The 24,868-nt window shown below is 31.3% G+C and overlaps 1 protein-coding gene across 3 annotated transcripts; it reads left to right on the plus strand.

Moving 5' to 3' along the window:
- The first annotated feature begins 7,196 nt into the window (after positions 1 to 7,196).
- LOC143258181 (apicoplast pyruvate carrier 1-like) lies at positions 7,197 to 17,007 on the plus strand. 3 transcript variants are annotated; one of them, XM_076517184.1, is made up of 10 exons: positions 7,197 to 7,333; positions 7,866 to 8,133; positions 10,874 to 11,000; positions 11,590 to 11,717; positions 13,293 to 13,419; positions 13,895 to 14,203; positions 14,493 to 14,615; positions 15,229 to 15,438; positions 15,832 to 15,931; positions 16,789 to 17,007. In XM_076517184.1, the coding sequence occupies exons 2-10, from the start codon at positions 7,874 to 7,876 to the stop codon at positions 16,902 to 16,904; spliced, it is 1,500 nt and encodes a 499-aa protein (XP_076373299.1). In that variant the 5' UTR covers positions 7,197 to 7,333; positions 7,866 to 7,873; the 3' UTR covers positions 16,905 to 17,007. The 3 variants fall into 3 exon arrangements, with proteins under 3 accessions (XP_076373299.1, XP_076373300.1, XP_076373301.1); XM_076517185.1 differs by having other exon boundaries at positions 10,874 to 10,943; XM_076517186.1 differs by lacking the exon at positions 15,832 to 15,931.
- The last annotated feature ends 7,861 nt before the right edge of the window (positions 17,008 to 24,868 follow it).

Genomic DNA, 24,868 nt, shown 5'->3' on the forward strand with positions numbered 1-24,868 from the left:
TATTGACAATTAACATGTAAATGGTTAAAATATAATTCAATACAAAACTAATCATTTAATGTTTGAAGCTTAGACATCTTGAGACATGTTGATACATGTTATGTGCGTTATGTTCTCTAACGCCTTCAGTGTCATATGAGACAGATGAGCAACGTCGCCCTTACAACGTGCTCTACTTTGATGACATCATTTTTCATGTCCAGTTGCTTGTAATTTGTGTAACTGTTATATAATCGTTTTTATACGTTCGTGACCACAATGATGAAGCCTTTATTTTTTGAGTCCATTGGAACTCATTCAACAATTATTACCTCAGTATGAAATGCAGAGTTTGGTTCTATTGTAACCCAGGCATTAGAGGTAAATTCATTCTGAATAACCCCTCTTATAAATCGAATGACAAAATAATTTTAAAAATATTTTCATGTAATAAAACCCAAATAGCTATAAACCACCCCTAGACTACCATAAAAATGTGTTCTTCTATTCCAGTTTAATCTCAAATTGTGTTTCTATGTTAATATAATAATTACTCTAACTTCGATAGACACAGATGGTTTGTCTTTACATCTATTAATTTAATAGCCTTGTTGAAATTGTTTTCAGTGGTTATTAGTATTGCATACATATAAACTGCTCAAAAAATTAAAGAAACAAGTACGTTTTCTTATATAGTTTATCTCAGTGTTCCAAATGGGATAATAATTTTACTTGTTTAGTTGACTTAAAAGAAAAATATTTCTCCATGTTTTACCCTTCATCACACATTAAAAGATGGATAAAACATGGATAAATATTTTATTTTAAAATAACCAATATCACCAAAATTGATATCCCATATGAAACAATACCTTAAATAGTTTACGTACTTTATTCAAAAAATGTTTGAAACATTCAATATCTAGTGTGAACTCTGCGGGTTTTGACACACTCCTGACACCGAGTTCGCACACTTCAAATCAGTCTATCGATGTTATATTGGGGTATGGCAGCCCACTCGTATTCCAGGGCTTGTCGGAGTCCTTGTACATTCTAAGAAAGGTGCTGGCGTTCACTAACACGCTTCGACAACATATCCCAACAATGTTCAATCGGATTTAAATCTGGAGATCTGGTGGGCCACTCAAAAGTCTTTATTCCTTCATCATCAAGGAAGTATATACAGTCTGGCGACGTCGGCTCGCGCATTAACCTGCATGAGAAGAAACCCATAGCTGAGAGCAAAGGCATAAGGCCTCATAAGGGGTTCCACAATTTTCTTTTTATATTGTCGTGCGTTCAGAGTACAAAACTGAAGTAGAGTGTGAGTAAGTACGTGCGGTCACCCAAGCATATGCCTGCCCAGACCATTACAGAACCTCCTCCATAAGCGTCGACTTGCACAATGTTACAAGTGGAAAATCGCTCTCCTCGGCGCTCTACACTCTCACACGTCCATCACCACGAGACACAGTGAACCTGCTGTCGTCTGTTTACAGCACGGTGGCCCATTGACGAAGTTCCCAGTCCAGGTACTGACGAGCAAACTCCAACCTGGCTGCACGGGGACGTGCTGTCAGAATAACACGCCTCTTGCAGGCCTTCTGACCCTAAGACGTCATTCCTGCAGACGATTGCAAACTGTTTGGGTCGATACACTAGTTTCAGTGGAATTCTGAAGGTCATTTCGCAGTGATCGAGCAGTAGCTAAACTATCCCGCAAATGGGTAGTCACGACATGGAGGTCCTCTCTGGCTGTTGTGCAGCGATGACGGCCTTTATCTGGCCTTCTGCCATAAGAGTTCGTCTCCTGGTAACGTCGCCAAAGTCAATTGATGACGCTTGGTGACACATCGACGCGCTGTGCCACCCTCCTTTGTGTCTGGCCATATTCCAGCATCTGGACCGCCCTGGCAACCTCGTTCTTTGTCAGATGTGCCTGACTGCTTGGGTAGACAAGATGCAAATGCACACTGACAAACCGAGCGGCAAAAGATCCATGTTGGTGCTTTTTTCGAGAAGTAAGGAGGAATGCATAGTTTCACGTAACAGCCTTATATCGGGTACCTTGAGTTGTTTTTTCCTTGAGTAAGGTAAGTTTCATTTGAATTGCTTCAAACTTCATTCGCAAGCTTGAAAAAGTACACTTGTAGGAGCGGATATGTTTTTATATATACATTTAATTATGACAAAACTATACTGAAATATGTACTTGTTCCTTTAATTTTTTGGAGCAGTATATATATGTTCATCTCACCTAAAAATACAAGAACCAAAAATCATGCTCTAACGATGTCCAAATACAAAACCTTGTTTGCTTCTTAAGTCAATCAGTGAAGATGTAGACATATACGAATCGAAAATCCAACTAGTTTCTTCATACGTTGTATCCTTCTTGACTCTTTGTCTGAAGTAAGAAGATAAGTAAGAAGTGAGATTTCCAAAGTTAGTGTCGTACCGATCACCAGACAAATCAGGAAACATTCAGCAACTGATACTGATGGTCAAACTTCCCTTCTTCTAACTCTTCTATACGAATAATATTGGTATTTTATAGTTTTCTACGTATGTTTAAACGTATGTTGGAAATGTAAAATATTAAAAAAATTGTTTAACTTACCAATGAATTGTGTCGGTAAAACGTTTAAATAGTATTCGGTGTTAACAGCGCTTCCATTAATTTGCGGCAATTTTTTTTTTTTAGATATGAAAGGAAGAATAAAGATGATCAAAATATAGCTTTTAACACCAAAACAAAATAATATAAAACTCTTAAATGATATAAATATTATTCAGAAATACACTGTTTTTAACATAAGCTAGTTTCAAGCGTTTTGTTTGATAAATTTATTACACTTTGTGAGAACGTTTAGTTTATGATAATTTTGAAGAGTGTTAACATATTTGCTAATAATTACAATGATTGTTACATATATTAGAAACATTGAACACTATTTTGAGACACAGTTATTTCACTTATATGAAAACAACATTTCTCAAATTATAGTTATTTTTACGTAAATTATTCTAATCTTTTGCATACTCACTCTTATGTAAGTTTAGATGCATAGGTATACAAATGAAAGGCTCATTTTACAAAACAGAATGTTTCATATTATACTTTTTATATGTCTTGTACATTTACAGTTATACAAGCCCGCTATATATAAGAACACAACCGAAACAAGTTAAAATAAAGCAGAAGTCAACTAATAAAATTATATATGCGATGTACAAAACAGGATGACGTAACCATTTTTCGAGACAACATTGACCTGAAAACATATCACACAATATTTAAAATGGACGGTGGTGGTAACATATAAATGTTATTAAAAATTATTCTCTCTAATTGTTAGATTAAATACAGAAGATAACATAAATTCTTGAACTGTGTTATTCTACCATGTGATCTATTGGTGATCGGTAATTTAACTGAATTAGAGATACAAAGAAAAGCGTAATAACGTAGACTTTGAAATACTTGTTTCTTTACATATATGTTTTGAACAAACGAGACATTATTTTTCTATGATGTATAAGGCAATAATTCACATGTTAAAGTATGCTAGTGTCTCAGCGGCAAGTTTCAAATCTTCTAACAGTAAATAGCCCCGGCATGGCCAGGTGGGTTAAGGCGTTCGACTCGTAATCTGAGGGTTGCTTGTTTCAATCCCCGTCGCACCAAATATGCTCCCCCTTTCAGCCATGAGGGCGTTATAATGTGACGTTAAATTTCACTCTTCTTTGTTAAAAGAGTAGCCCAAACGTTGGCGGTGAGTGTTGATGACTAGCTGACTTCTCTCTAGTCTTACACTGCTAAATTAGGGACGGCTAGTGCAGATAGCCCTTGTGTAGCTTTGCGCGAAATTCCAAAAGAAAAGAAACTGACAGTAAATTCGTGAATTTCATGACCATGGTACTCACAACACAGATAACCCATGTGTTTAATCAAACAATGCCAGTTAATCATAGCTTAGTATTTTCCTTAAAGCTAACTTTAAAACTATAATTGTATATTTACTTTTTTTTAGGTTTATAGAAAACGAGTATATTTGCAACTACACTTGCCTTACTAAAAGATACGTTTAGACAGAAAATAATATGACAGGTTTCCAAGTTTAAAACAATAAATGTCAGTACTTAACAATCATATCTCAATACAGATAGCACAAAAGATAGCCCGATGTAGCTTTGTTATATGAAGAAAACAGACACAAAGACACATCGAAGTCATATATTTATCTCCAGGCTTATACAACAATGTATATTTCAGTAGAGAATATTGAAGCTGTAAATCTTCAATATTTATTTTGTATATGTTGCTTCTTTTAGAAAAGTATATAAATTAAAAAAATAGTATTTGTACCTATACTTGCTAGAGAAAAAGAAGGAATTTTCAACAACTAAAAAACACATTTATGTGCGAGCAAAAACATTTTAATAATATAATCAACTGATAATCACGTCTCTTATTATGAAAAATTTAGAACAGTTTGTAATTAGAGTGTACTGAGAGAACTCTGTGTCAAAACACATGGACTGTGCTTATTTATAAACATTGATGATATCTAAACCATCAGGGTCGATAAGTGGTTTTGAATGTAGTTTTAACTTATTCATAATTCATTTCCAAATTCGTATCACAGATGTATTTCAATAAATAGTTTAGTAAATGGTACGTGTTTGGTTCTGTATGCGTTATTTTAAAATGTTTATTATGTATTTTACGAAGAAAAGAAATTAAACAAATTAAATAATTAATTAATTTAAAAAATTACGTAAACCGTGGAAGGAGTGTTATAAAAAGTAAGAAATAGATATAAAATAATATTTTAATAAATATATTGAATGACAATAATTACATACTTCACATCTTATGGGACCTTTCTTTTATAAAGACCAACAATCCTCTGAAGCATCAGCTAATTTAAACACTTCTGTAACTGGACAGAAGATGGTTTTATTTGCAATCCTGACAGACAACCATTACCTTCTACCATGTAGTACTGTTTGACTTCGTGGTTTATGTGTGTAGGAACCAGTAAAGTTAGTAAAGCTGTCAATATTTTATGAGGTTGTTTCATTCCAAGTGATGAGATAAATGTTCATCATCTTTGAGGTGTATAAATGAGCTAATATTAAGTCTTTGAAACAATACAAAATAGCCAAAGCAGAACCCATTGTTTGTAACGGATTTAATATTGTTTTAAAAGTTATGCTTGTTTAACTTTAATATATATTTAGAAATGTATGTAACTTATATTGTTCAAATTATATTATGCAAATTCTGCATATTTTCTAAATGTGTAGAAGATTCTCGAGCATAAGAATCACCAATGTATATATGTACTTCAATACCAAATGCAATTTCGAGTATTAAAAGTAGCTGTCGCAACACGCAAAAGGAATGTCATAATGTTGTAAGGTCGATACAGTCATTATACAGTAAATCTCGGAAGCTATAATTGTGAAAAACGCTTATTGATCGAAAAACTACAGATATTTGACCAGGAACGTTTATAGATTTCGAACATTACAAACCGTTCAACTTCATACGTTAGTAATTCAAGGAAGACTATATAACTTTAGCAGTGAGAAACTTACTTGAAACTAGACAAGAATAGAGCAAGCTTGCATTCCCGTCAAGTGAAGTGTACCTATGTATCAACATAAAATCATCAATTGATATATATAGACAAACAATTAACGTCTAAATTAAGTTAAAATTTCCAACTATGTGAAATCATAATAAAATAAATCGGAGACTCTTCCAGGATAAATTACAATAAGTAAACTGCTGCTAAGATCAAGAAAACTAGTGCTAATCTTCCTGTCAGCATTGATACTTTCTGGACCCCTACTGTATAACCCTTAAATCCTTCTTTATGTTTTGTTACTTAGTTTTGGGTGTCTTGGTAATGAACATAACAATGTAATTGCATTAGGCTAAGGCCCGGCATGGCCAAGCGTGTTAAGGCGTGCGACTCGTAATCTGAGGGTCGCGGGTTCGCATCCCCGTCGCGCCAAACATGCTCGCCCTTTCAGCTGTGGGGGTGTTATAATGTTACGGTCAATCCCACTATTCGTTGGTAAAAGAGTAGCCCAAGAGTTGGTGGTGAGTGGTGATGACTAGCTGCCTTCTCTCTAGTCTTACACTACTAAATTAGGGACAGCTAGCACAGATAGCCCTCGAGTAGCTTTGCGCGAAATTGAAAAAAGAAACAAACAAACATACATTAGGCTAACAGTTGACAAATGAGAAAATACCCCTACCCTTCTAGTCTGTGTATATGTTTCAATGATTATTAGCCACTGTATTTTATTTTCGCGATTATATTCCAGGTCCATTATGATATCAATTCTTCTTTCCTTTTCCTTCTATACCATACAACATACTTTCAAGTTCTTCCACAGCTTGTTGAAGTAACGGATGATCACTACTGTTTGTTCTTGTAGAACTTTGAAGCTACTTTTTAAAGAAAATTTTTTTTCTAATATCATGTTATTTAGGTTTGGAGAGATCAAAGTGATCTTCTATTATCTCCAAGTCTTGAACAATTTATCTTTAGTGTAACTAGCTAGCGTGCATTCTTTTAACGTAATTTATTATTATATTACCCTCTTGTATGTTGTCTCACATTAGCTGAAATACGACTTTGTTATAACTTGAAAGTGTAGCTGCAAGAAACCTTTCTGATTGATGCTTTTACTTCTGTTAGACCAGCGTAACATGTTTGCTTTTCACTCTGTACTAAAGCATTTATTTAAAATTCCGTGTATCATATGAATTAGTGAATGAATTATGACTGAGTGAAAACTTCAGCAAATACCAGTTATCTCCTACAATACAAGATGATTTAGATATAAGTATTTGGGTTTAAACAAAGGTGATATGCTTTAAAATAAGCATCTATAATTTCATTAATTCTATAAACTGTTCTAAACATTTTACTATCAGACACGATATTAATAGTGGGTTATGTTATGAAAAAATTGTTTTTGATCGCGTGAGAATGTTTTGTTTGAATGTTCTTTTCGTTAACAGTTACAAAAGTATAGGAAGTTATATCACTGTAGAAGTTTAGAATAGGTAACATTTACTTTAGTATCAGAAACCACCTGTTTTAAAACACAAGTTTCACATTATTCTACCTGTACATTTAAACACATTAAATAGTGAGCATGCGCACAAACAGAACAAGTGTCACATAAGAACAAATATAACTAGAAAAACAAATTATTTCTCTTTTAGAAAACCAACTGTGTTTCTTGGGTTTGGTTCTTTATGCGATGTGTGACAATTAAAGTGTACTTCATAAAATAACTTCAGAAAGTAACAAGACTGGACTCTGTAAGTAGATTTTGTTGTCATATTTATAGCAATGGTGGGAGGTAACTACGAACCGTAAGAGTTCAAACCTTATAAATTTTATCTTTAAACTCGTTTCATGATCATTTCTACTTTACTAATTACACAATGTTAATAAATAGCTCCACATATATTTTTCCAAATTTTAATGTTCTTAAGTTCCGTTTTACTATTTGACTTTCATTGTTTATCAGTAAATAATCTTTCTTTACATGATAACCGGGTTGTTATTCGAGTAGCATGTTAATTTTGGTAGGTTGTATAAAGTTTTAGCTTCTAAGTCGTTTTTTAGATTCACTCTTCTTTTAATCTTATATCTGGTAGTTTATTGGAATCGAACAGTTTATTCAAGTGATTTCCAAACTTTATTAGTCAGAGGCTCCATTGATGAGAATATAAACGTTTAAGTCCCCACAATATATAAAAATATCATATCTTGTTTACAGTCTAGATTATCATATGTATTACTCGAATGTTAAAATTATAAAGTACAAGTATTATTCGTATATAAAAGTAAGCGGAATGGAAGCTCGACCCTTGGTATCAGTTACTGGATGTTTCCTGATTTATCTGGCACTCGGTACAATATTAACGTTTGGAAACCTCACTCCTTACTTAACTTCTTACCTGAAACAAAGAGTGAAGAAGGACATAACATATGAAGAATCTAGTTGGATTTTCTATTCTTATATCTCAACAAACTCACTGCTTTACTTTGGAGGCAAACTAGGTTTTCTGATTGGACGTCGTTGGAGCATGATTATTGGTTCTTGTATTTTCTGGTAAGATGTACATGTATATATGGATATAGATATTAATAATTACCAATAAAAATAATTTTAATAACACTATTAAATTTCTAAATGCAAACAAATATAATATATATAAAAACACATCTGAAAGTGAAAGTAATCTTCATATTACCATAGAAACTTAACCTAATATTTAACTAGATGAAAAGGATACGTTTTCACTGAAGTCCAGGGTTCGCTACAAGCTGTTTGGTTTTTATGAAGTTACAATGAAAAATATATCATTGGTTATTTAGTTCATATTTATTCATATGGTTTAGAAATGTTATTATCCATGTGTGTATGAAAATATGCAACATATATATTTGCTGTAATATAACAATTTCTACTTTTTTGTGTTATGAGTTTGTTTAATGTTAATTTATTAATTCTTCTATCGTTAAAGTTAACTATGAAGTTTTAGTTACATTAAAGCGCTAATTTTCACCTTCTAGCTATAACACATGGAATTCTAGTGTGTATGTATTATAAAACTGTCACAAGATTCCTCTAGCGATGACATACGTATACTAATGTTGTGAAAGGTTATTTAAATTAGGTGGTCACATGAGATGGAACCTCATGATCTAACGACCAAATACAAACCCTGCCTTAAGTTCAAAAGAGTTAATTTACCAAATATAGCTAAAACATATTCTTGCTTATCGTTATTTAATATTGTTTTGATCTCGACGTTTTTTAAACTCACAGTATTTTTATGCTGTTTTTTTATTTAGGTCTTTTCTTCTATATCTTCTTTCTGGTTTCATTATTTATTAAAATTATTGTTATTCTTGTTATATTTGTGCTCTGTTGTTCATTATAGTAGATATTAAGTTCTGACCAGACATATATTTATTAACTAAGTGTTTGGTAAATTACATATTTTATATTCGAAATGTTTGAAAGTTTCCTTTTAGATATCTGTGGTTGTAAAAGTTTAATAAATTATTATTATTTTTGTTCAATATTGGTTGCAGCGATTGATTGTTTAGTCGGTTACAATGCTATTGTAAATGTATGTAAATATAATCCTATACGTGTCTTTTTATTTAGTATTGGTAGAATAGTATCCGTGTGCATATCTAAATAAGAAATAAAGTGTTATATGAATAATATGAAATTGGCATTTCTTGTGCAAATGCGGTCCTACTAAATAACTTGATGTCAAACTAATAACTTGAAATATATGTTTCCGAGAGCAGTGAAATGTACAACCCAATTCTTGATAAATCCAAGTAGTAAGTTGTTCATTACCTTCCGTATTGTTCATAGATCCCACATACCACCCTCTAAGACCTAATGAAAGTCAAAATAATTTTTTGAAACTTTTGTTGTCCAAAACATGCTTTTTTGTGCTTACTTCCGCTGAAGTAAGAAATTGGTGGTCATAAACTGCTGAGGAAATGTTTTCGTGTAGGCTATAGTTTCATTTTTAAATTAACATTCGCTAGACGACACATAACGCAAGGCCGAGAAAGTTCGTGAACGTTAAGAATCAAGAACCTTCGAGAAGTATCTTGAAATAAAAGCAGGATAGAAATATGAGTAATCAGAGATGACTGAGTTAAGTAACTTCAAAATTTAAAAAAGAAAAAAATTACTGATGAATTTGACTTGAAACTTTATAAGTAAGTGAGGCTACATTTTTGTTGTTCAAGTTTGTTTGTAGAGACCTGTTCAATTTAGACTGTTACAATCATAACTTATGAGAAAAGTTTATTGAAGATGATATTTTTTGTCATTATATAGATTTAAATATAATGTTAAATAACCCACCTAATTGAATAACATGTTACGACAGTGGTAGAGGTTATGGGAATATTGTTATGAAAATTTCATATACCTTCCAGACAATTTAAGATTGAAGATAACATCGCGACGCATTAAAGGAAATTTATTGAAATTAGCAACGTACGATGTGGAATGTTTGGCACGGATGACCTTTTCATTAAAAGTGAACACTTACCAAGATCTTTGAAAATGAAGTGGCTAACAAGGTTCAGGTAGTAGTCATGGTAGGCATAGTACATTGACCTAAAATTATGCAAGTACATCCTGAGGGGTTAATAGTTGAATGCCTTTACGTAGACCCAAAAATTTAAATGTCGTTATTAGGACCACGAACACAAGAAATAATAAGTTTCGAGCTAAGTCTAGATGGAGATTACAACACCTAAAATTAAGCAGGTAGTACTTCCATATTCTGATAAGGACCAGAACATTAGAAGGATTACCCTTGATTAATGCCAGATATTGAGTATTCATAGAAGATCAAGATAACATCTATAACATACTATATAACGAAGGCCAAATATATAAAATATCTCATAAGATTCAAAATTGAAATCTAACCTCAACGTTTAGAACTGACTGAGTTTTACAAGAAATAAGGAACGGTAGAACTAAGTACTAGTTCCTGGTCATCAGTGAAGGTCTTGCATAAAGTACCAGAAGGTGAATGAAATAAAAAAGAAAAATGTTAACCCTCTATAAAGGATTAAATATGTTTTAAAAACATTAAATAAAATGCAACTCAACGAAGCAATTAGTGAAAAGATAGTGTTTACTGTTATATAATAGCTTATGGTAGTTTGTTGTGTTACCGTTTAGATTAAACATTTTGTCTGATACATCTTGTGTAGTAACTGAATGTAATCTCTTTAATATATCCTGGAACATCGTGCTTATATTCTTGGATGATATAATTACAAACATTTTGATATTTTAGTTTTGGAATAGCAGTAACGTACTGGAGTGTACAACACAGCCTGGTAGCAACAATCATCACATATGGCGTGGTTAGTACTTTTGGCTATATTTGTTGCTGTGGTCACCCTTTAGTTACTGCTATAGAGGTGAGAAAAATTGTTTGCAAAACATATTAATATATAAATGTAGTTACGAAAAATATATATGAAATCAAATGTTTAATTAATCTTTCTTTTCATTTAAAAAGTATTATTTCAACAACTACAATACTATAAACGAAAATAATGACACAAGTTACATTACATTAAAAATGTGAGAAACTGTTGTTGTTTGATGGTTACTCTTTGTGTCAGATTTAAACTTGAAAATGAATATATATATATATATATGAAGTTGAACGTCTAAATTATTGTTTAATACATAATTATTTAAATTTTCCAATTGAAGAAAAAATAGCACTTCAGTTTGATTGTCGAAACGTTTACAAATGGTCAACTTTTTATTCTGTTGTTAATCTAGATACAGGTAACACTAGAGCGTAGACGATGTTTTTTCTCTTTACCACTAAACTTTATATATTGTTTGTTTTTGATGATATGAATACCAAGCTTTGCAATTAATGACTACACCATATGTTTTTTCATTTAATATAGTTCTAAACTCATAAATATTGTAACGTTTTGTGTGTATATGTAAAAGGCAATTTGCACAATAAATATCCAAATCCTTTCACAGTGGTTTCCCTCCAAGAAAGGCCTCGTGACAGGAATAGTGTCTTCAGGGATAGCTTTAACTCCTCTCTTTATGAATACTGTACAGGCATTGTTTGTGAATCCTAGTAATCTCCAACCTGCTCCTGATGGGTAAATTAGAAGTTTCAGTTAACGTACTTAATATTTAATAATTAAAACAATTGCAACTAGTTTCAACTTTCTCGTACCTTATTTTGTTTTTTATTTAAAATACTTGCTTGCTTTTGATTTTTGGTAGTATTCATTCATTTTATTGGTTACAATTGTTCAGAATATCTCGAAGATACGTAATCTAGATTACATTATCGAACATAGCTTATTAAATCCTTTAAGTTATTTATATGCAAAAACGGCTCGTTTGGGCTGAGAAAACACTTTACATAGAAGAGCGAACAACGTTTCGACCTTCTTCGGTCATCGTCAGGTTCACAAAGAAAGAGGTAACTGACCGGAAGCTGACCACATGTTTGAAAGGGGTTGTGTAACTGTGTGTCGAAATGTAGAGGGCGGTATGAGATGTTTGAATATATAATTTTATTTATTATATTAATATAGGTATAAAGGCGTTCCTTTATATTCGTTTATTTTGAGTTTAAGTTGTTGTATAAGTAAGGCTTCTTTAATTTTACGTTTGTTTATGTTTGTTTCTTTATTTAGTATTTGAGTGTTTTCTATGGTTATGTTGTGTTTATTTGACTTGCAGTGTTCGAAAACGTGTGAAGGTGACTTTTTTATGTTCTTTGAATCTGGTTTCCATTTTTCTACTTGTTTCTCCAATATAGAAGTCGTGGCAGTTATCACATTGTATTTTATAAATAATATTGGTGTGGTGTTTGTCAGTGTAGTTTTTACATAGTATAGACCTCAGTTAAGTTATTGATTTAAGTCAACATTATTTATTTTAGAACTTACATGAAAGAACACTTTTAAATTGCTTAAGTTAACATCCTGAGAAAGCACTATTATAACCTAATTATTTATCTATGGTTAACAATAAATAAAGTTCTTAGGTTTCTAGTTTTTCCATTGAAATATTTCCTAACTTTAAGAAAACTCTTACAATTCTGTTCTATAGTTTTATATTAATCTTATACTAGTTTTATACTACCTTATTGTACATAAAAATTTTAAAAGTTGAAATTAACTAAATAATATTTCAGCTAATAAATTTCTGAAAGATATTTTAAAGACAAAAGTCTAAGCCATTTACCCATGAGTTTAATCTACAATTGTCTTTTTATTTGTTTCATTGTTTAGCACATTTGTTTCTGGCGTTGTAAATCCGTATAATAATTTTTATCCCGCTGTCGGATCGAGGGAGGCTTTCAAGAAGCTCAAAACGTACAACACTAGAAGCAGGGTTTTTATACCCGCAGTGAGCAGAGCATACATCCATTTCATAGTAAAACCAACCCACAACAGGAAGAATAGTCTAAATTTTATAATCATTTGTAACACACATGAGCCTGTGTGTTACAATAAAATATTTATATTACTGAAGTTAAAGTGTTTAGCGAGAAACACTTAAAAACAATAGATTTCTCCTGATCTAAAATAAAAGCTTAAATTACTAGCTTTAAAGTAGGGAACCTAACTAATGCCATTCCAAATCAGTAATGTAATATTTAATTCAATCACAAACCAATTTGCTTTTTACCAACAAATAAACTTTCAATACGTTTTCAGGTTCTTTAATAGCGATGAAATGTTAGAAAGCGTTCCTGCTTTGTTTCTGACAATGGCAAGTGTTGCTGGTATAATTCTACTGATTGGGCTGCTTATGTACCAAGAACTACCTCGAGAATTAAATGAGGTTAGAGGATTTTGTTTGTTTGTTTATAATTACGCACAAAGCTACACAATGACCTATCTGTGCTCTGCACACCACGGAAATCGAAACACGGATTTTAGCGTTTTAAATCCGTAGACATAGAGGAATTTGATTAAAATAAGTTTACAAATGAAGTTTTAGACTACAAAGTAAAATTGCATAATATCAACTGAAAAAGTTTGACTTAATTACAAGTGACAGAGCTGAGAATAAAGATGTTTAAACTGCTATATAGAAATATTGGTGAAATTATAATATTTTCATCTAGAGAGGATACGCCAGGATTTAATATAAATGAGCTGTAGTGTTTTTTGACGTAAATAGTATTAATCATAATGACTACTTTGACATTCATTAAAAAAAACTTAAAAATATCTTACATGGCTGGCACATCTACTTTCCTTTTTTGTATTGTATGTTTTTATACCTAAACACCTGTATTCATATTTTAACACAGGAAGAAACAATATCCAGTGAACTAACTACTGTATACACAAAGTCAAGACAATCATGTTGTAAAGAAACTAATGAATCAATTACAAAAGTCGTAGACTGTAGAACAACAATGAAAAACGAAGAAATATTTGCATCATTAAATGGAGATTCAGTCAAAGTGAACGTTGATGACGAACTTCTGTACAGTAATGGTGAAATTAAACTTCATGTGCCACCAAAAAAAGCTGTGAAAACGAAAGAATTTTACCTTTTATCAGTTGCTTTTATTTGTTCATATTACCCATTCATCTTTGTGAATGTTTTTTACAAGGTACGTTCATTCAATTCTTAGTACCGTATTTTTTGAAATTTTCTAATTTGCTGAAACTGCGGCTTACATAAATATTAATATTATTCTCACTACAAATTATCTTAAAAGAAAGAATGAAACGAAACACTTAAGTATTGATTTGATTGTATGTTCAAACCTAATATAAAGTTACAAGAACGTGTAGCTACAAACAAAGTAACAACAACAACGAGGTTGTATTAAGACACTCTTACCAGAGTGGGAAAAAAAATATTTTATAGTTCAGAAATACTTTCTTACTTTTTGTCAGGCATATGGACAGACGTTTATATCAGATGATACGTTTCTGTCTACCATTGGTTCAGTGGCTGGAGTTGTTCATGCCATCAGCCGAGTTATTGTGGGCTTAATTCAGGATAAACTATCTTACAAAGTAAGAATGTGTAAAGTGAAGTGACTTGTGTTGTTTGTGTTTTTCTTGTAACAAAACCACATTGGGCTATCCGCTCAGTCCACTGAGGGTAATCGACCCCCTGATTTTAGCGTTGTAAATTCCGAGACATACCGCTGTACTAGCGGGAGGCGACTTGTGTTGTTACTAATAATTGTTAAAACAGTATTTGATGTATAAAATGTATGGATTATCTGTAAAGTAGAGAACTTATATCGATAAAATTCGAGTCTGGATAACCCTGTAACAACATATCCTAATTTTTTGCTTTGAATTTAAATAAATAGCAGGTCCGTATAATAACACAGAAAAGGAATATTCGAACAATTTTAGCTTACCCTTATCGGTAGATTTGATAAGTACACGATGTAGTTTCTCTCTCCAAAATGAAAGGATACACAAATAAATATAAACTAAATACAAAAAAGGACAAAATAGTGAGTACGTTTACTAAAAGCTTTGCTCAGAATATAAATTGTAAAATCTTTCAATGCTCATCTGCTTATTGTTTCAGTATTTTTGTATTTTTAATACTGTTTTGAATTTAGTTACACTGAGTTATAATATATATGCGTTTGTATGTATGAATCTTTAGTTGACGAGTCTTCTCTTGCTGGGAATAAAGACGGTGTTACTTTTCACTCTGGTGGCGACACCTTATGGAGGAGAAGTGATGTACATGATCTGGATTTGTGGCCTCTTTACTACATTTTCTTTTCCTTTTGTGTGTATTCCTGCGGTCATTGCAGAAAGTTTCGGAACGAAATACACTACTGAAATATTTGGAATTATACTGTTTACATCAGTAAGTGTAGAACAAGGATTACCAACAGTTTGTGATAAACACCCTAATATCAGTCTTTTATTACCGAATTGTAATTTAGCAAAGATATAAATAAACGATACGTTAAAGAAATGATTCATCTATGCAGATCAGTTTATTTAAATGCTAATCTTCCTTGTGAAGTTTTACTTATAATGAAAAACAGTATCTTCTAGATATGAAAATAACAGAAAAAGTTGTATACCTTGCTGTAAAACATATGGTAATCCGTTCGAGTTTTAACTCATAATTTTCTTTTCTAGTCAGCTTGTTTCTTCCTCTGGACTTTAGTTCTCCATCGCGTCACTTCTTTACTTATAGCTGTAAAACATATGGTAATCCGTTCTAGTTTTAACTCATAATTTTCTTTTCTAGTCAGCTTGTTTCTTCCTCTGGACTTTAGTTCTCCATCGCATCACTTCTTCTTTAGGATGGTTTGCTACGTTTTGTGTGACAGCGACTGTTTCATTCATAGGTAGAATACTTTAGAATAACCTTCTTATCCAAGGGAAGAAGTGGGTTCTGACTTACTTTATTTCAACATGTTGTTTAATTTTATTTTTAATGATTATGTTTTCTCTGATACATTTCTTTTATATATGACATGAAGTTATAAAACTGTGACAATAAAAGAATATCTTTTTATTTCAACTTTACTGATGAAGCAGCGTAATAAAACATATGGTTTAATATTCACTTATAAACATCTCATGCATATCTCTATTCGAAAAAAGACAAAAGTCCAAATTTTCAGCAGACTTTTTTAATCTTAAATCACCGCTTGTTCATGAAGACAAATAAAAGTGAAAAAAATGTCTGACTCATGAATCGACAGATATAGCTTGATTTTATAATGTTTAATATTGTCAAAACCTGAAAAATTGAACAGTAAGAAATATCTTCATGGTAATTATATCTCATCTGGATTAATGGCATCTGGTATTCATTGAAACTTGTCGTCGGTAATGGATGTGCTGAACATAAGGCAGCAGAAATATTATTATAAGCACTTCATATTCAAAATATTTAAGAGAGTAAAGAAAGTAAAGTAGTATTAAAAATAACAGTTAGACTGATATTGGTGTCTTTTAACAAATATAATTACCAAAATTAGTGTCAGTTACGAAACGAATTCCTAAGTGATTCTAAGTGATATTAACATAAGTTAAGTGCGATTTTGATACAGTTTGATATACATTATTTATAGAACATAAATAATAGTAAAATATTTTATGCTTTAATAAATATATATTATGTGACTGTTTAATGATATAGAATTTTAATTTCATATCTATATACTTGTTTTTATGGGATGTTTTTTTCTGTTCATAGGGATAATTGTGAATATTTTTTTCCCTGAAACCCAACGTACCCAACCAATATTATCAAGTAGTTTTGATGGACACAAAGAACGGACTCCTTACGGATCTGTTGAATATCAGAAGTGAATTTTTTAACATTTGTTGCTTCAAGATATTTTGAAACTATATCTTCCATACAACCTCCATTTCCTGTGTAATATTTGTGTAATAAAGTATCATAGTGTTTGTTCATCTGTCGCTGATCTGATAACAATTTCTTTAAACCATTTGAAACTTTAGTAAGACAATGCTACTCAATACGTATCTCATGAAAAACAATCTGATATTGTAAAATGATACAAGGCTACGATTCACTGAATTATTGAAACATGCTCTGGCGTCTTCATGTAATATGATAGCTTAAAGTAAACTGGAGTGTAGAAGATGTGTTTGTTTTGACAGGGCATTTTCTCAGTAAGCTGTATACCACCAGATAAGACGATGTAGTGAAACGTTGAAAAATGAAATAATTTTCACCAGGTAGTGGCTACTTACCTTCATTAAACATCTTAAGCAATTATTATTACACACCATATAAAAACGTTGCTACAAGAGAATTGAAAATTAATGTTTCTGTATTGTAAAACTCACTCCACTAAAAGCACGTTTTAAAAGGAAAATCATAGCAACTCCTAGTTATAAAGAACTTTATAGACTCTAAGCCAAGATATGTCATGCATCATAAACTTAGTGACGATGAAACTGTTTTTTTTGTGTGATATTTATCACAAACAAAATCACTGCTGTTCTACAATATCTTGGAATAAAATTGTAGGATTCTGTGAGTTAAAATGCTTATTTATATTAATGTTTTCTATTCTCTAGGCAAATATGCCGAATACACTATTATATAAATTATTAGTTGTAACGTACCAGTAACAAATTATTTGTAAACCATAACTTTATAGCATTGTTACGGCGTGCGACTCGTAATCTGAGGGTCGCGTGTTCGCATCCCCGTCGCGCCAAACATGCTCCCCCTTTCAGCCGTGGGGGCGTTATAATGTGACGGTCAATGCCACTATTCGTTGGTAAAAGAGTAGCCCAAGAGTTGGCGGTGGGTGGTGATGACTAGCTGCCTTCCCTCTAGTCTTAATCTGCTATATTAGGGACGGCTAGTACAGATAGCCCTCGAGTATCTTTGTGCGAAATTCAAATACCACCAAAAAAACATTTTGCAAATAATTTAAGAAATTTCTAATTAATTTATATTTTTTAATGTTATATTATAGATGTCTGTTTGTTAGAGGGCACATGACACAATATCTGGAAATTTCATGTTTCGTTCTACTTAAGCACAAATCTACAGCAGAATATCTGTGCTTTGTCCACCACATATTTCGAGACCCGATTTCTAGCGTTGTTTGTCTCAAGAAATACTGCTGTGCCAATGAGGGGCAAAAAATTCATGAAACTGAAATATTTAGATATTTTTAGTGGTATTTATAGAAAATAATTCAATATAAAAACGTAATGAAAGAGCTATTCCAGGAGTAATGAATGAGTAATCTGTGGTAGATAGAAGTGACAAAGTGATAGACCACTTCAGTATTTCAAATAATGAGATAATCTACCACTAAGTTTACCACCATTTTTGGATATATTTTTTTCAAACTGTATTTGTAAAGTGTCTTATAATAAGTATTATTGAAATAAAAATAATTAATAGCTATTATTTGGCTGTATTTAAGATCAATTTCACCAAATAACCATAAAAGTATGCCTAAGGAGAAAGTACGTTACAACAGTACTGTATAAAGCAATTATAATATAGTCATATAAAATAACTTCAGTAAGTATTAAGTCAGTTAAATCGTACGCAGATAATAATGTTTGTGAGGGATATTAAATAATCAATGTTTAAAAAGTAGTTTTTGCTAAGTGTTTTAGAGCTCAAAAATCGACACAATAGTATACGTATAATGTTTTCAAATGAAATTTACTCACATAGTATTCCTAATTCTATGTAGGAATTTCAAAACTATATAGCACTGATGTTATTTAGATATTCTTGTTTATTATACTATAAAAAACTATTTAAATTATTAACTGTGAACCCAGTCTATAATCGGTTCTGAACCTCTTACTGGTTAAAGGGAGCTACATCCTTTATTAGTGAAGCTCGACAAGAAAAACAAACTAAGCTACATATAGTAGTAGAGTTGTACTATATGTTTAGTGATTTGGAAAGTTTTTCATTCGCCCTATACAATTTGTCTATAAATAATTTGTGAAATATGGATGATTAATGTAAATAGCTTAATAATATGGATTATTTAACCAGACAACATTTTTTAAATACTGACAAATTAGTATGAATTACATAAAATAAAAAAAATTATTATAGATAATATGTCAATCCACAATCTTCTTACCTCTCAATTCGATTTTCTTCTATCTAAACCGTTCTGAGATACATTTTTATTTTAAGTGGGTTTCTCGAGATGAAGAATTCGAATTTTTTTTGAAATAATGAAGTTCACAATATTGTAATTTTGTTTTACGAACTATCCTATATTTTGTCAGGGGTAAAGTTGAGTTAAACAAATGGAATGGCGGAAATGTGGATGTTGAAATGTGTGAAAGTTTAAAATTATGTGGATTCAACGTCTTTTCCTAGTAACATTATATAAAACGTCGTCAACATCTCTATTTATATAAATATATGTATTTATGTATGTATTTTGGATAGCCAAAAATAAAATAATATATAAGTAGATTTATAAAAGAGCAGCTGTATCACCTTCCCTTTAAAAGACAGATTTGCTGTCTCATCCACTGGTGTATGGTATTCTATAATTCCTGATTCTTTTAATTATTATTATTTCTTGTTATTTTTGTTCTTAATTTTTGTTTCATTTACTTAAGTACAACCACTTTTTCATATCTTTTAATTCTTATTATTTTGTTATTTTTATTTTTCGTTTATTTTTTCTTGAGAACAGCCATTGTCTCATATCTGACTGTAAACAGGGAAAGGTGGTATCGATGTACGACAATATGGATAGAACACCCGAAACGTCTCAGTTTTATTTTTAAGTTTTAGTCTGTCGTCTGAAATATTTTTAATTCTTTAAATTTCATAAGCTAAAATATTTCTGATCTTATAATTTGCAATATCGTTTATTTTTACGAATATAATGTCAGAAGAGACACAATATTAATGTTTATTTGTTCTTGAATTTTGCACAAAGCTACACAAGGGTTATCTGCGCTAACTGTTCCTAATTTACAGGGTAAGACTAGAGGAAAGGAATTTAGTCATCATCACTCACCACGAACTTTAGGGCTAATCTTTTACTAACGAATAGTGAGATTGACTATCTCATTATAACGCCCCCACAGTTGAAAGAGCGAGCATGTTCGGTGTAACGGGGATTCGAACCCGCTATCTTCAGAATATAAGTCGAGTGCCCTAACCACCTAAGCGCCGAAAAATATTCTAAAAATATAGTTATTCCTAAAGTTGACTAGTAATATCTTAATTTCTTGCATATTTCTGTGTTTACCAAGTAATACACTCCATTATTTTATAACTATAACAAAACGTTTTGACAGTTTTGCAAAATATTTTCACAGGAAGCACACAAAAAATATAATTTGTCTTAAAAACCATGCTCCGTCTTTGTTATAAATAACATATTTTATTTATTATAAAACAATAACCATTATATCGAAGTTATTGTCATATAGTTGTTTTAATATAGATATTTATTTCAGTTAAATATGTAGATATAAATGCATGTAAATTATACTACTAAATGTTTGTTGCAAAATTCCAGCCCCTTCACTAAAACTGTAGAAAATTTTCAAGTGTAAGAGACAATAATATATGTTTTACGAAAGACCTAGCGTATCGTCAGTATTGTTGGGATAACTGAAAGTTCTATAAATATGCCTAACGACTATAAAACATAATCAGTATGGCTCGCTTAGAGACAGCATATATTGTTAGCTTCCTACAGTTCATATACTTTAAATCTCGAAAGCTATAATTGTGAGCAACACTTAGTAATCGGGAAATTATAGATATTTCACCTAGAACATTTATAACTTTCGAAAATTACAAACCGTCGAATATCAAGGGATTAACATCAAATGATAGTAATTTTATAAAAACACTATATAACTTAATGGTTCGAATCCTCATCATACCAAACATACCTGCCCTTTCATCCGTAGGGGCATATAACATTACAGTCAATCACACTATTCATTGGTAAAGAGTAGCTCAAGATTGGTGGTTGGTGAGGTAACTAGCTACCTTCTGTCTAGTCTGACACTTCAAAATTAGGAACGGCTAGCGCAGATAGCCCTCGTGTAGCTTTACTCGAAAATTCAAAACAAACAAACTTCAGCGGTGAAATGCTCAAGAGTGATCAGCGAATTACTAACAAGCTCCCCGATAAGGGAATTAAACCAAAATCAAAGTAGAATTAATTTTCTCGTCGTGAATCATCGAAAAGATAACAAGAATGTTCCAAACCAGAAAGAAGACTTTACATTTTTTGTCAAATATTTCTATATAGGTCGTTGTTTGTAATATGATTATTTGTGTAAAATGTATTGTTATTTGTATGTTATACTATATCTGTTTTAAAAAAGAAAATGTTTGTATCAATTTTATTGACAAATATTATAAATTTGATACATATCGACAGGTAATTAATTTCTAAATTTATTTTATTATTTAAAACAGTTTCAGTCTAATTCAACTTGTAATACGTAACATAATATGTTGGAGGCTCGTCCGGAATAAATCGTAATACCAAACACCACATTAAGTTACTTTAAGTAACGAAAACACAACGTTGCTCACCGTGTGTCACCAATAAATTTATAAAGTATTTTAATTCTAAATGTCATAATTTAATTTCTGTTTTGGAAAATCATATAATTTATTCTGGATAATTTTTGTTTGAAGTGTACAAATAAAAAAATAAACAAAATACATTTATTACTTTTTAAATTTAAAACCAACTGAAACGTTGGAGTGCGTTGTTTAGTGATCACGTAAATTCTCTTTGAGATGAAGTTTATTCATCTATAAAAATAAAACGTCAAAAGTACCTTCAGGTATATCATTTATGTTACTGGTAGTAAAACATATGAGGGTTAGCTAAAGAGAAAATGTCCAATTTTTCGAGAGAAATATCAAGACACTCTGTTATGTGTCGTACGGCCAAAACAACCTCCAGGATACATTTTGAGTCATTAACAGGAATAACAGTTTAGCAAGTTTTCATTTTTATGTAGCTCGGATTGTGACAAACCAAACTATTACACATTTGTAGTGGATTTGCTCTACTATACCCTTAATTCACATTACAAATTTTAATGCAGTCTATTAAGATGCATATCAGATATAATATTTCTAATTTTGAATGAGTTTCATTGGATTTTTTTTCTACGCTCTAAAACTTCGGGTGTTGGGTGTTTTTCGTATAGCAAAGCCACAAATGGCTATCTGCTCAGCCCACCGAGGGAATCGAACCCCTGATTTTAGCGTTGTAAATCCGGAGACATACCGCTGTACTAGCGGGGGGCCTAAAACTTCGGCAACATTAGATGATGGAAAATATAACCACCTTTTAAAGTAGGTGCTATTCCGAATAATAATGATGTGATTCTAAAACTAATGCTGGTCATTGTCTTATTTGCTGAGGTTTGTTGGTGAGAATTATCAAAGGTCATGATTTTAATAAAAAGCACTCTAAATGTGAAAAAAGGTGCGGCTTAAAAAAGGACTGGGTGTGAAATTTAAAGTATTGAAATAAATATTAGCGGTAAAACTTGTGACTACGGTTATGGTATTAAAAAATTCCAGGAAATAGTCATTCATAAAGCAGCTATGCTATGTGTGTTTTATCTACCAGTTTGACCGCTAATTTCATTTTAATTCTTTAAATCTTGTATTCAGTCTTTCTTAAGTCGTTCCTCTTTATCTTACCTAGGGTGTTTTTGACTAGCGAAGGAAAAATGGATAAGATATTCAGTTTTATTTTTATTCATGGTACCATCCTCAATTGAAACTTCAAAATACAACTGCTACAATATAGGCCCTTTTTCTCTCTTCCTAAGTATGATTTTCTTTTAATAATTAAATATTAAAACATGAATTATTAATTATATTAAAAAACATGTAGGTTCATGAAGTATTGATAAAAATTAACAAAAACCTTATAACCCGAACACTTTTGAATAGTAGGCCTTTATTCAGGAGCAAACTGGGAATGGTAATGCGTAATCGAATGAGTGATATATATATAAAGGAAGTTCAGTGAAGTCATGAGGGTGAAATAGTTTTCTAGGAAATCTCTATTTTTTAGGTACCGTTGTAAGCATCTCATTCCTGGTACATTGTAGGCGATGGCGAGAGTGTATGTGAAATAAGTGTTAGGGATATTTTAATTTAGAAATGTCTAAATATAGGTAAATTTAAAACTATTTTAAAGGATTTAAATAAAACAAAGGTGACACCTGGAGATCACTTGAAAAATATATATTATAATAATCCTTTAATAAAAAAGGTGTGAAAAATTATTTTAAACAAATGGTAATTTACATATTCTCGTTGTCAACCTGAATATGACCTATGAAAGACTAAAAGTTCTTCTGTACTTTATTTTAATAAAAGTTCTAATACCCATACCAGCCGTCTTGAGAATACATTTTTTATTGAAGTGAGTTTCTCGTCATCACAAAATGGTAAGTTATATTATGATGTTTTATCAGAAAAGTTTGGAAATAAGGTGTTACTTTATTCTCAGTTATCTCATTTGATGTCATATATAAAATAAATGTAATAGTGAAACAAATCATGAAAAATAAAAGAAACCAAGATACTGAAATACACTATATAAGATCCCACTATATTCCTTGAATAACAATATTTAATCCTGACCTATCATACAGATGAATAAACAGATCCTGTCACACAGAATCTAGCAAACTACCCCAAAGACGAATTAATGCGATGGAGAACTAAGGGTAAGAATCTGTCAGTAATAAAATATCATATGTTATGAGTTAAATCACAGACGGTTGAACAAAAATTTTGATTCTAATTTTATTGAGATAGGATAGCAGCCTTTTCTGGAAAACGAAAAACAAACGTCCAATATTCTTTTAAATTTAGATGTTGGAAAAAAATTAAGTGTCGGGAGAACCAAGAGGAATTGTAGCAAAAAACCCACAAATTCATATCATGTAAATCATTTCTCCTCTATTAGGTGTCGCCACGAAAGTGGACAGAATATTTTCTTTATTCTCTAAATGTATACATATATGTTTACTATAATTCATTTGCATTAATACTAAATAAAATAAAAAACCGTAAAACTACAAGAAATATGATATATGTGGTATATAAACATAGAAAAGTTTTATAGACTGTACTTCAAACATGGTTTTAGTATACGTAAACTTGAATACAAATATCCTGATTTTGATTTATTTTAGTGAGAAAAAATTACACTAAGAACTTGTCAAATTTACCGATTAGCTGTGTGAACTACAAAGGTTCGGATAATCCATTTGTGTGCGTTACGTTGAATTACTATAAACAGTCTCTGAAAAACGGTGGTTTTATAATTTTTATTGTCAAACCTATTTTTACGTTTAGTTCCGAGATAGTACAGCAGTAAGTTTACGGATTTACAAATGCTAAATTCAGCGGTTCAATTCTCCTCAGTGAACTAAGCAGATAGTCCAATGTGGCTTTGCTATCAGAAAACATACATACAAACAAACATTTACGTTTTTATTACTACTGAGCATTATTAGAGAGGTATCGAGAGTTGAATTTTACGGTTATCCTATCTGTAGTTTACTGCAAAGCCATAAAGATTATATACACTTTATATACCATATATTATTTTAATGATCATTAATAACAGTTACAGCTGCTTAATTTTACACATTCTTATCGTGTAAAATAGTCTGTCCTAAATTAAATCTTCAATTATTCTGCTGAGGACATGAACAGAATTGTGTGTTTTGTTTGTTTGATGCTAAGCACAAAGTTACACAATAGGCTATCTGTGCTCTGC

This window comes from Tachypleus tridentatus, chromosome 7 (genome assembly GCF_004210375.1).
Source record: "Tachypleus tridentatus isolate NWPU-2018 chromosome 7, ASM421037v1, whole genome shotgun sequence".
NCBI classification, from domain to species: domain Eukaryota; kingdom Metazoa; phylum Arthropoda; class Merostomata; order Xiphosura; family Limulidae; genus Tachypleus; species Tachypleus tridentatus.

Coding starts and splice junctions, on each gene's coding strand:
- LOC143258181 (XM_076517184.1), top strand. CDS start 7,874: ATGGAAGCTCGACCCTTGGTATCAGTTACTGGATGTTTCCTGATTTAT. Junction 8,134..10,873: donor ATTGGTTCTTGTATTTTCTG/GTAAGATGTACA, acceptor TTGATATTTTAG/TTTTGGAATAGCAGTAACGT. Junction 14,204..14,492: donor TTGTGAATGTTTTTTACAAG/GTACGTTCATTC, acceptor ACTTTTTGTCAG/GCATATGGACAGACGTTTAT.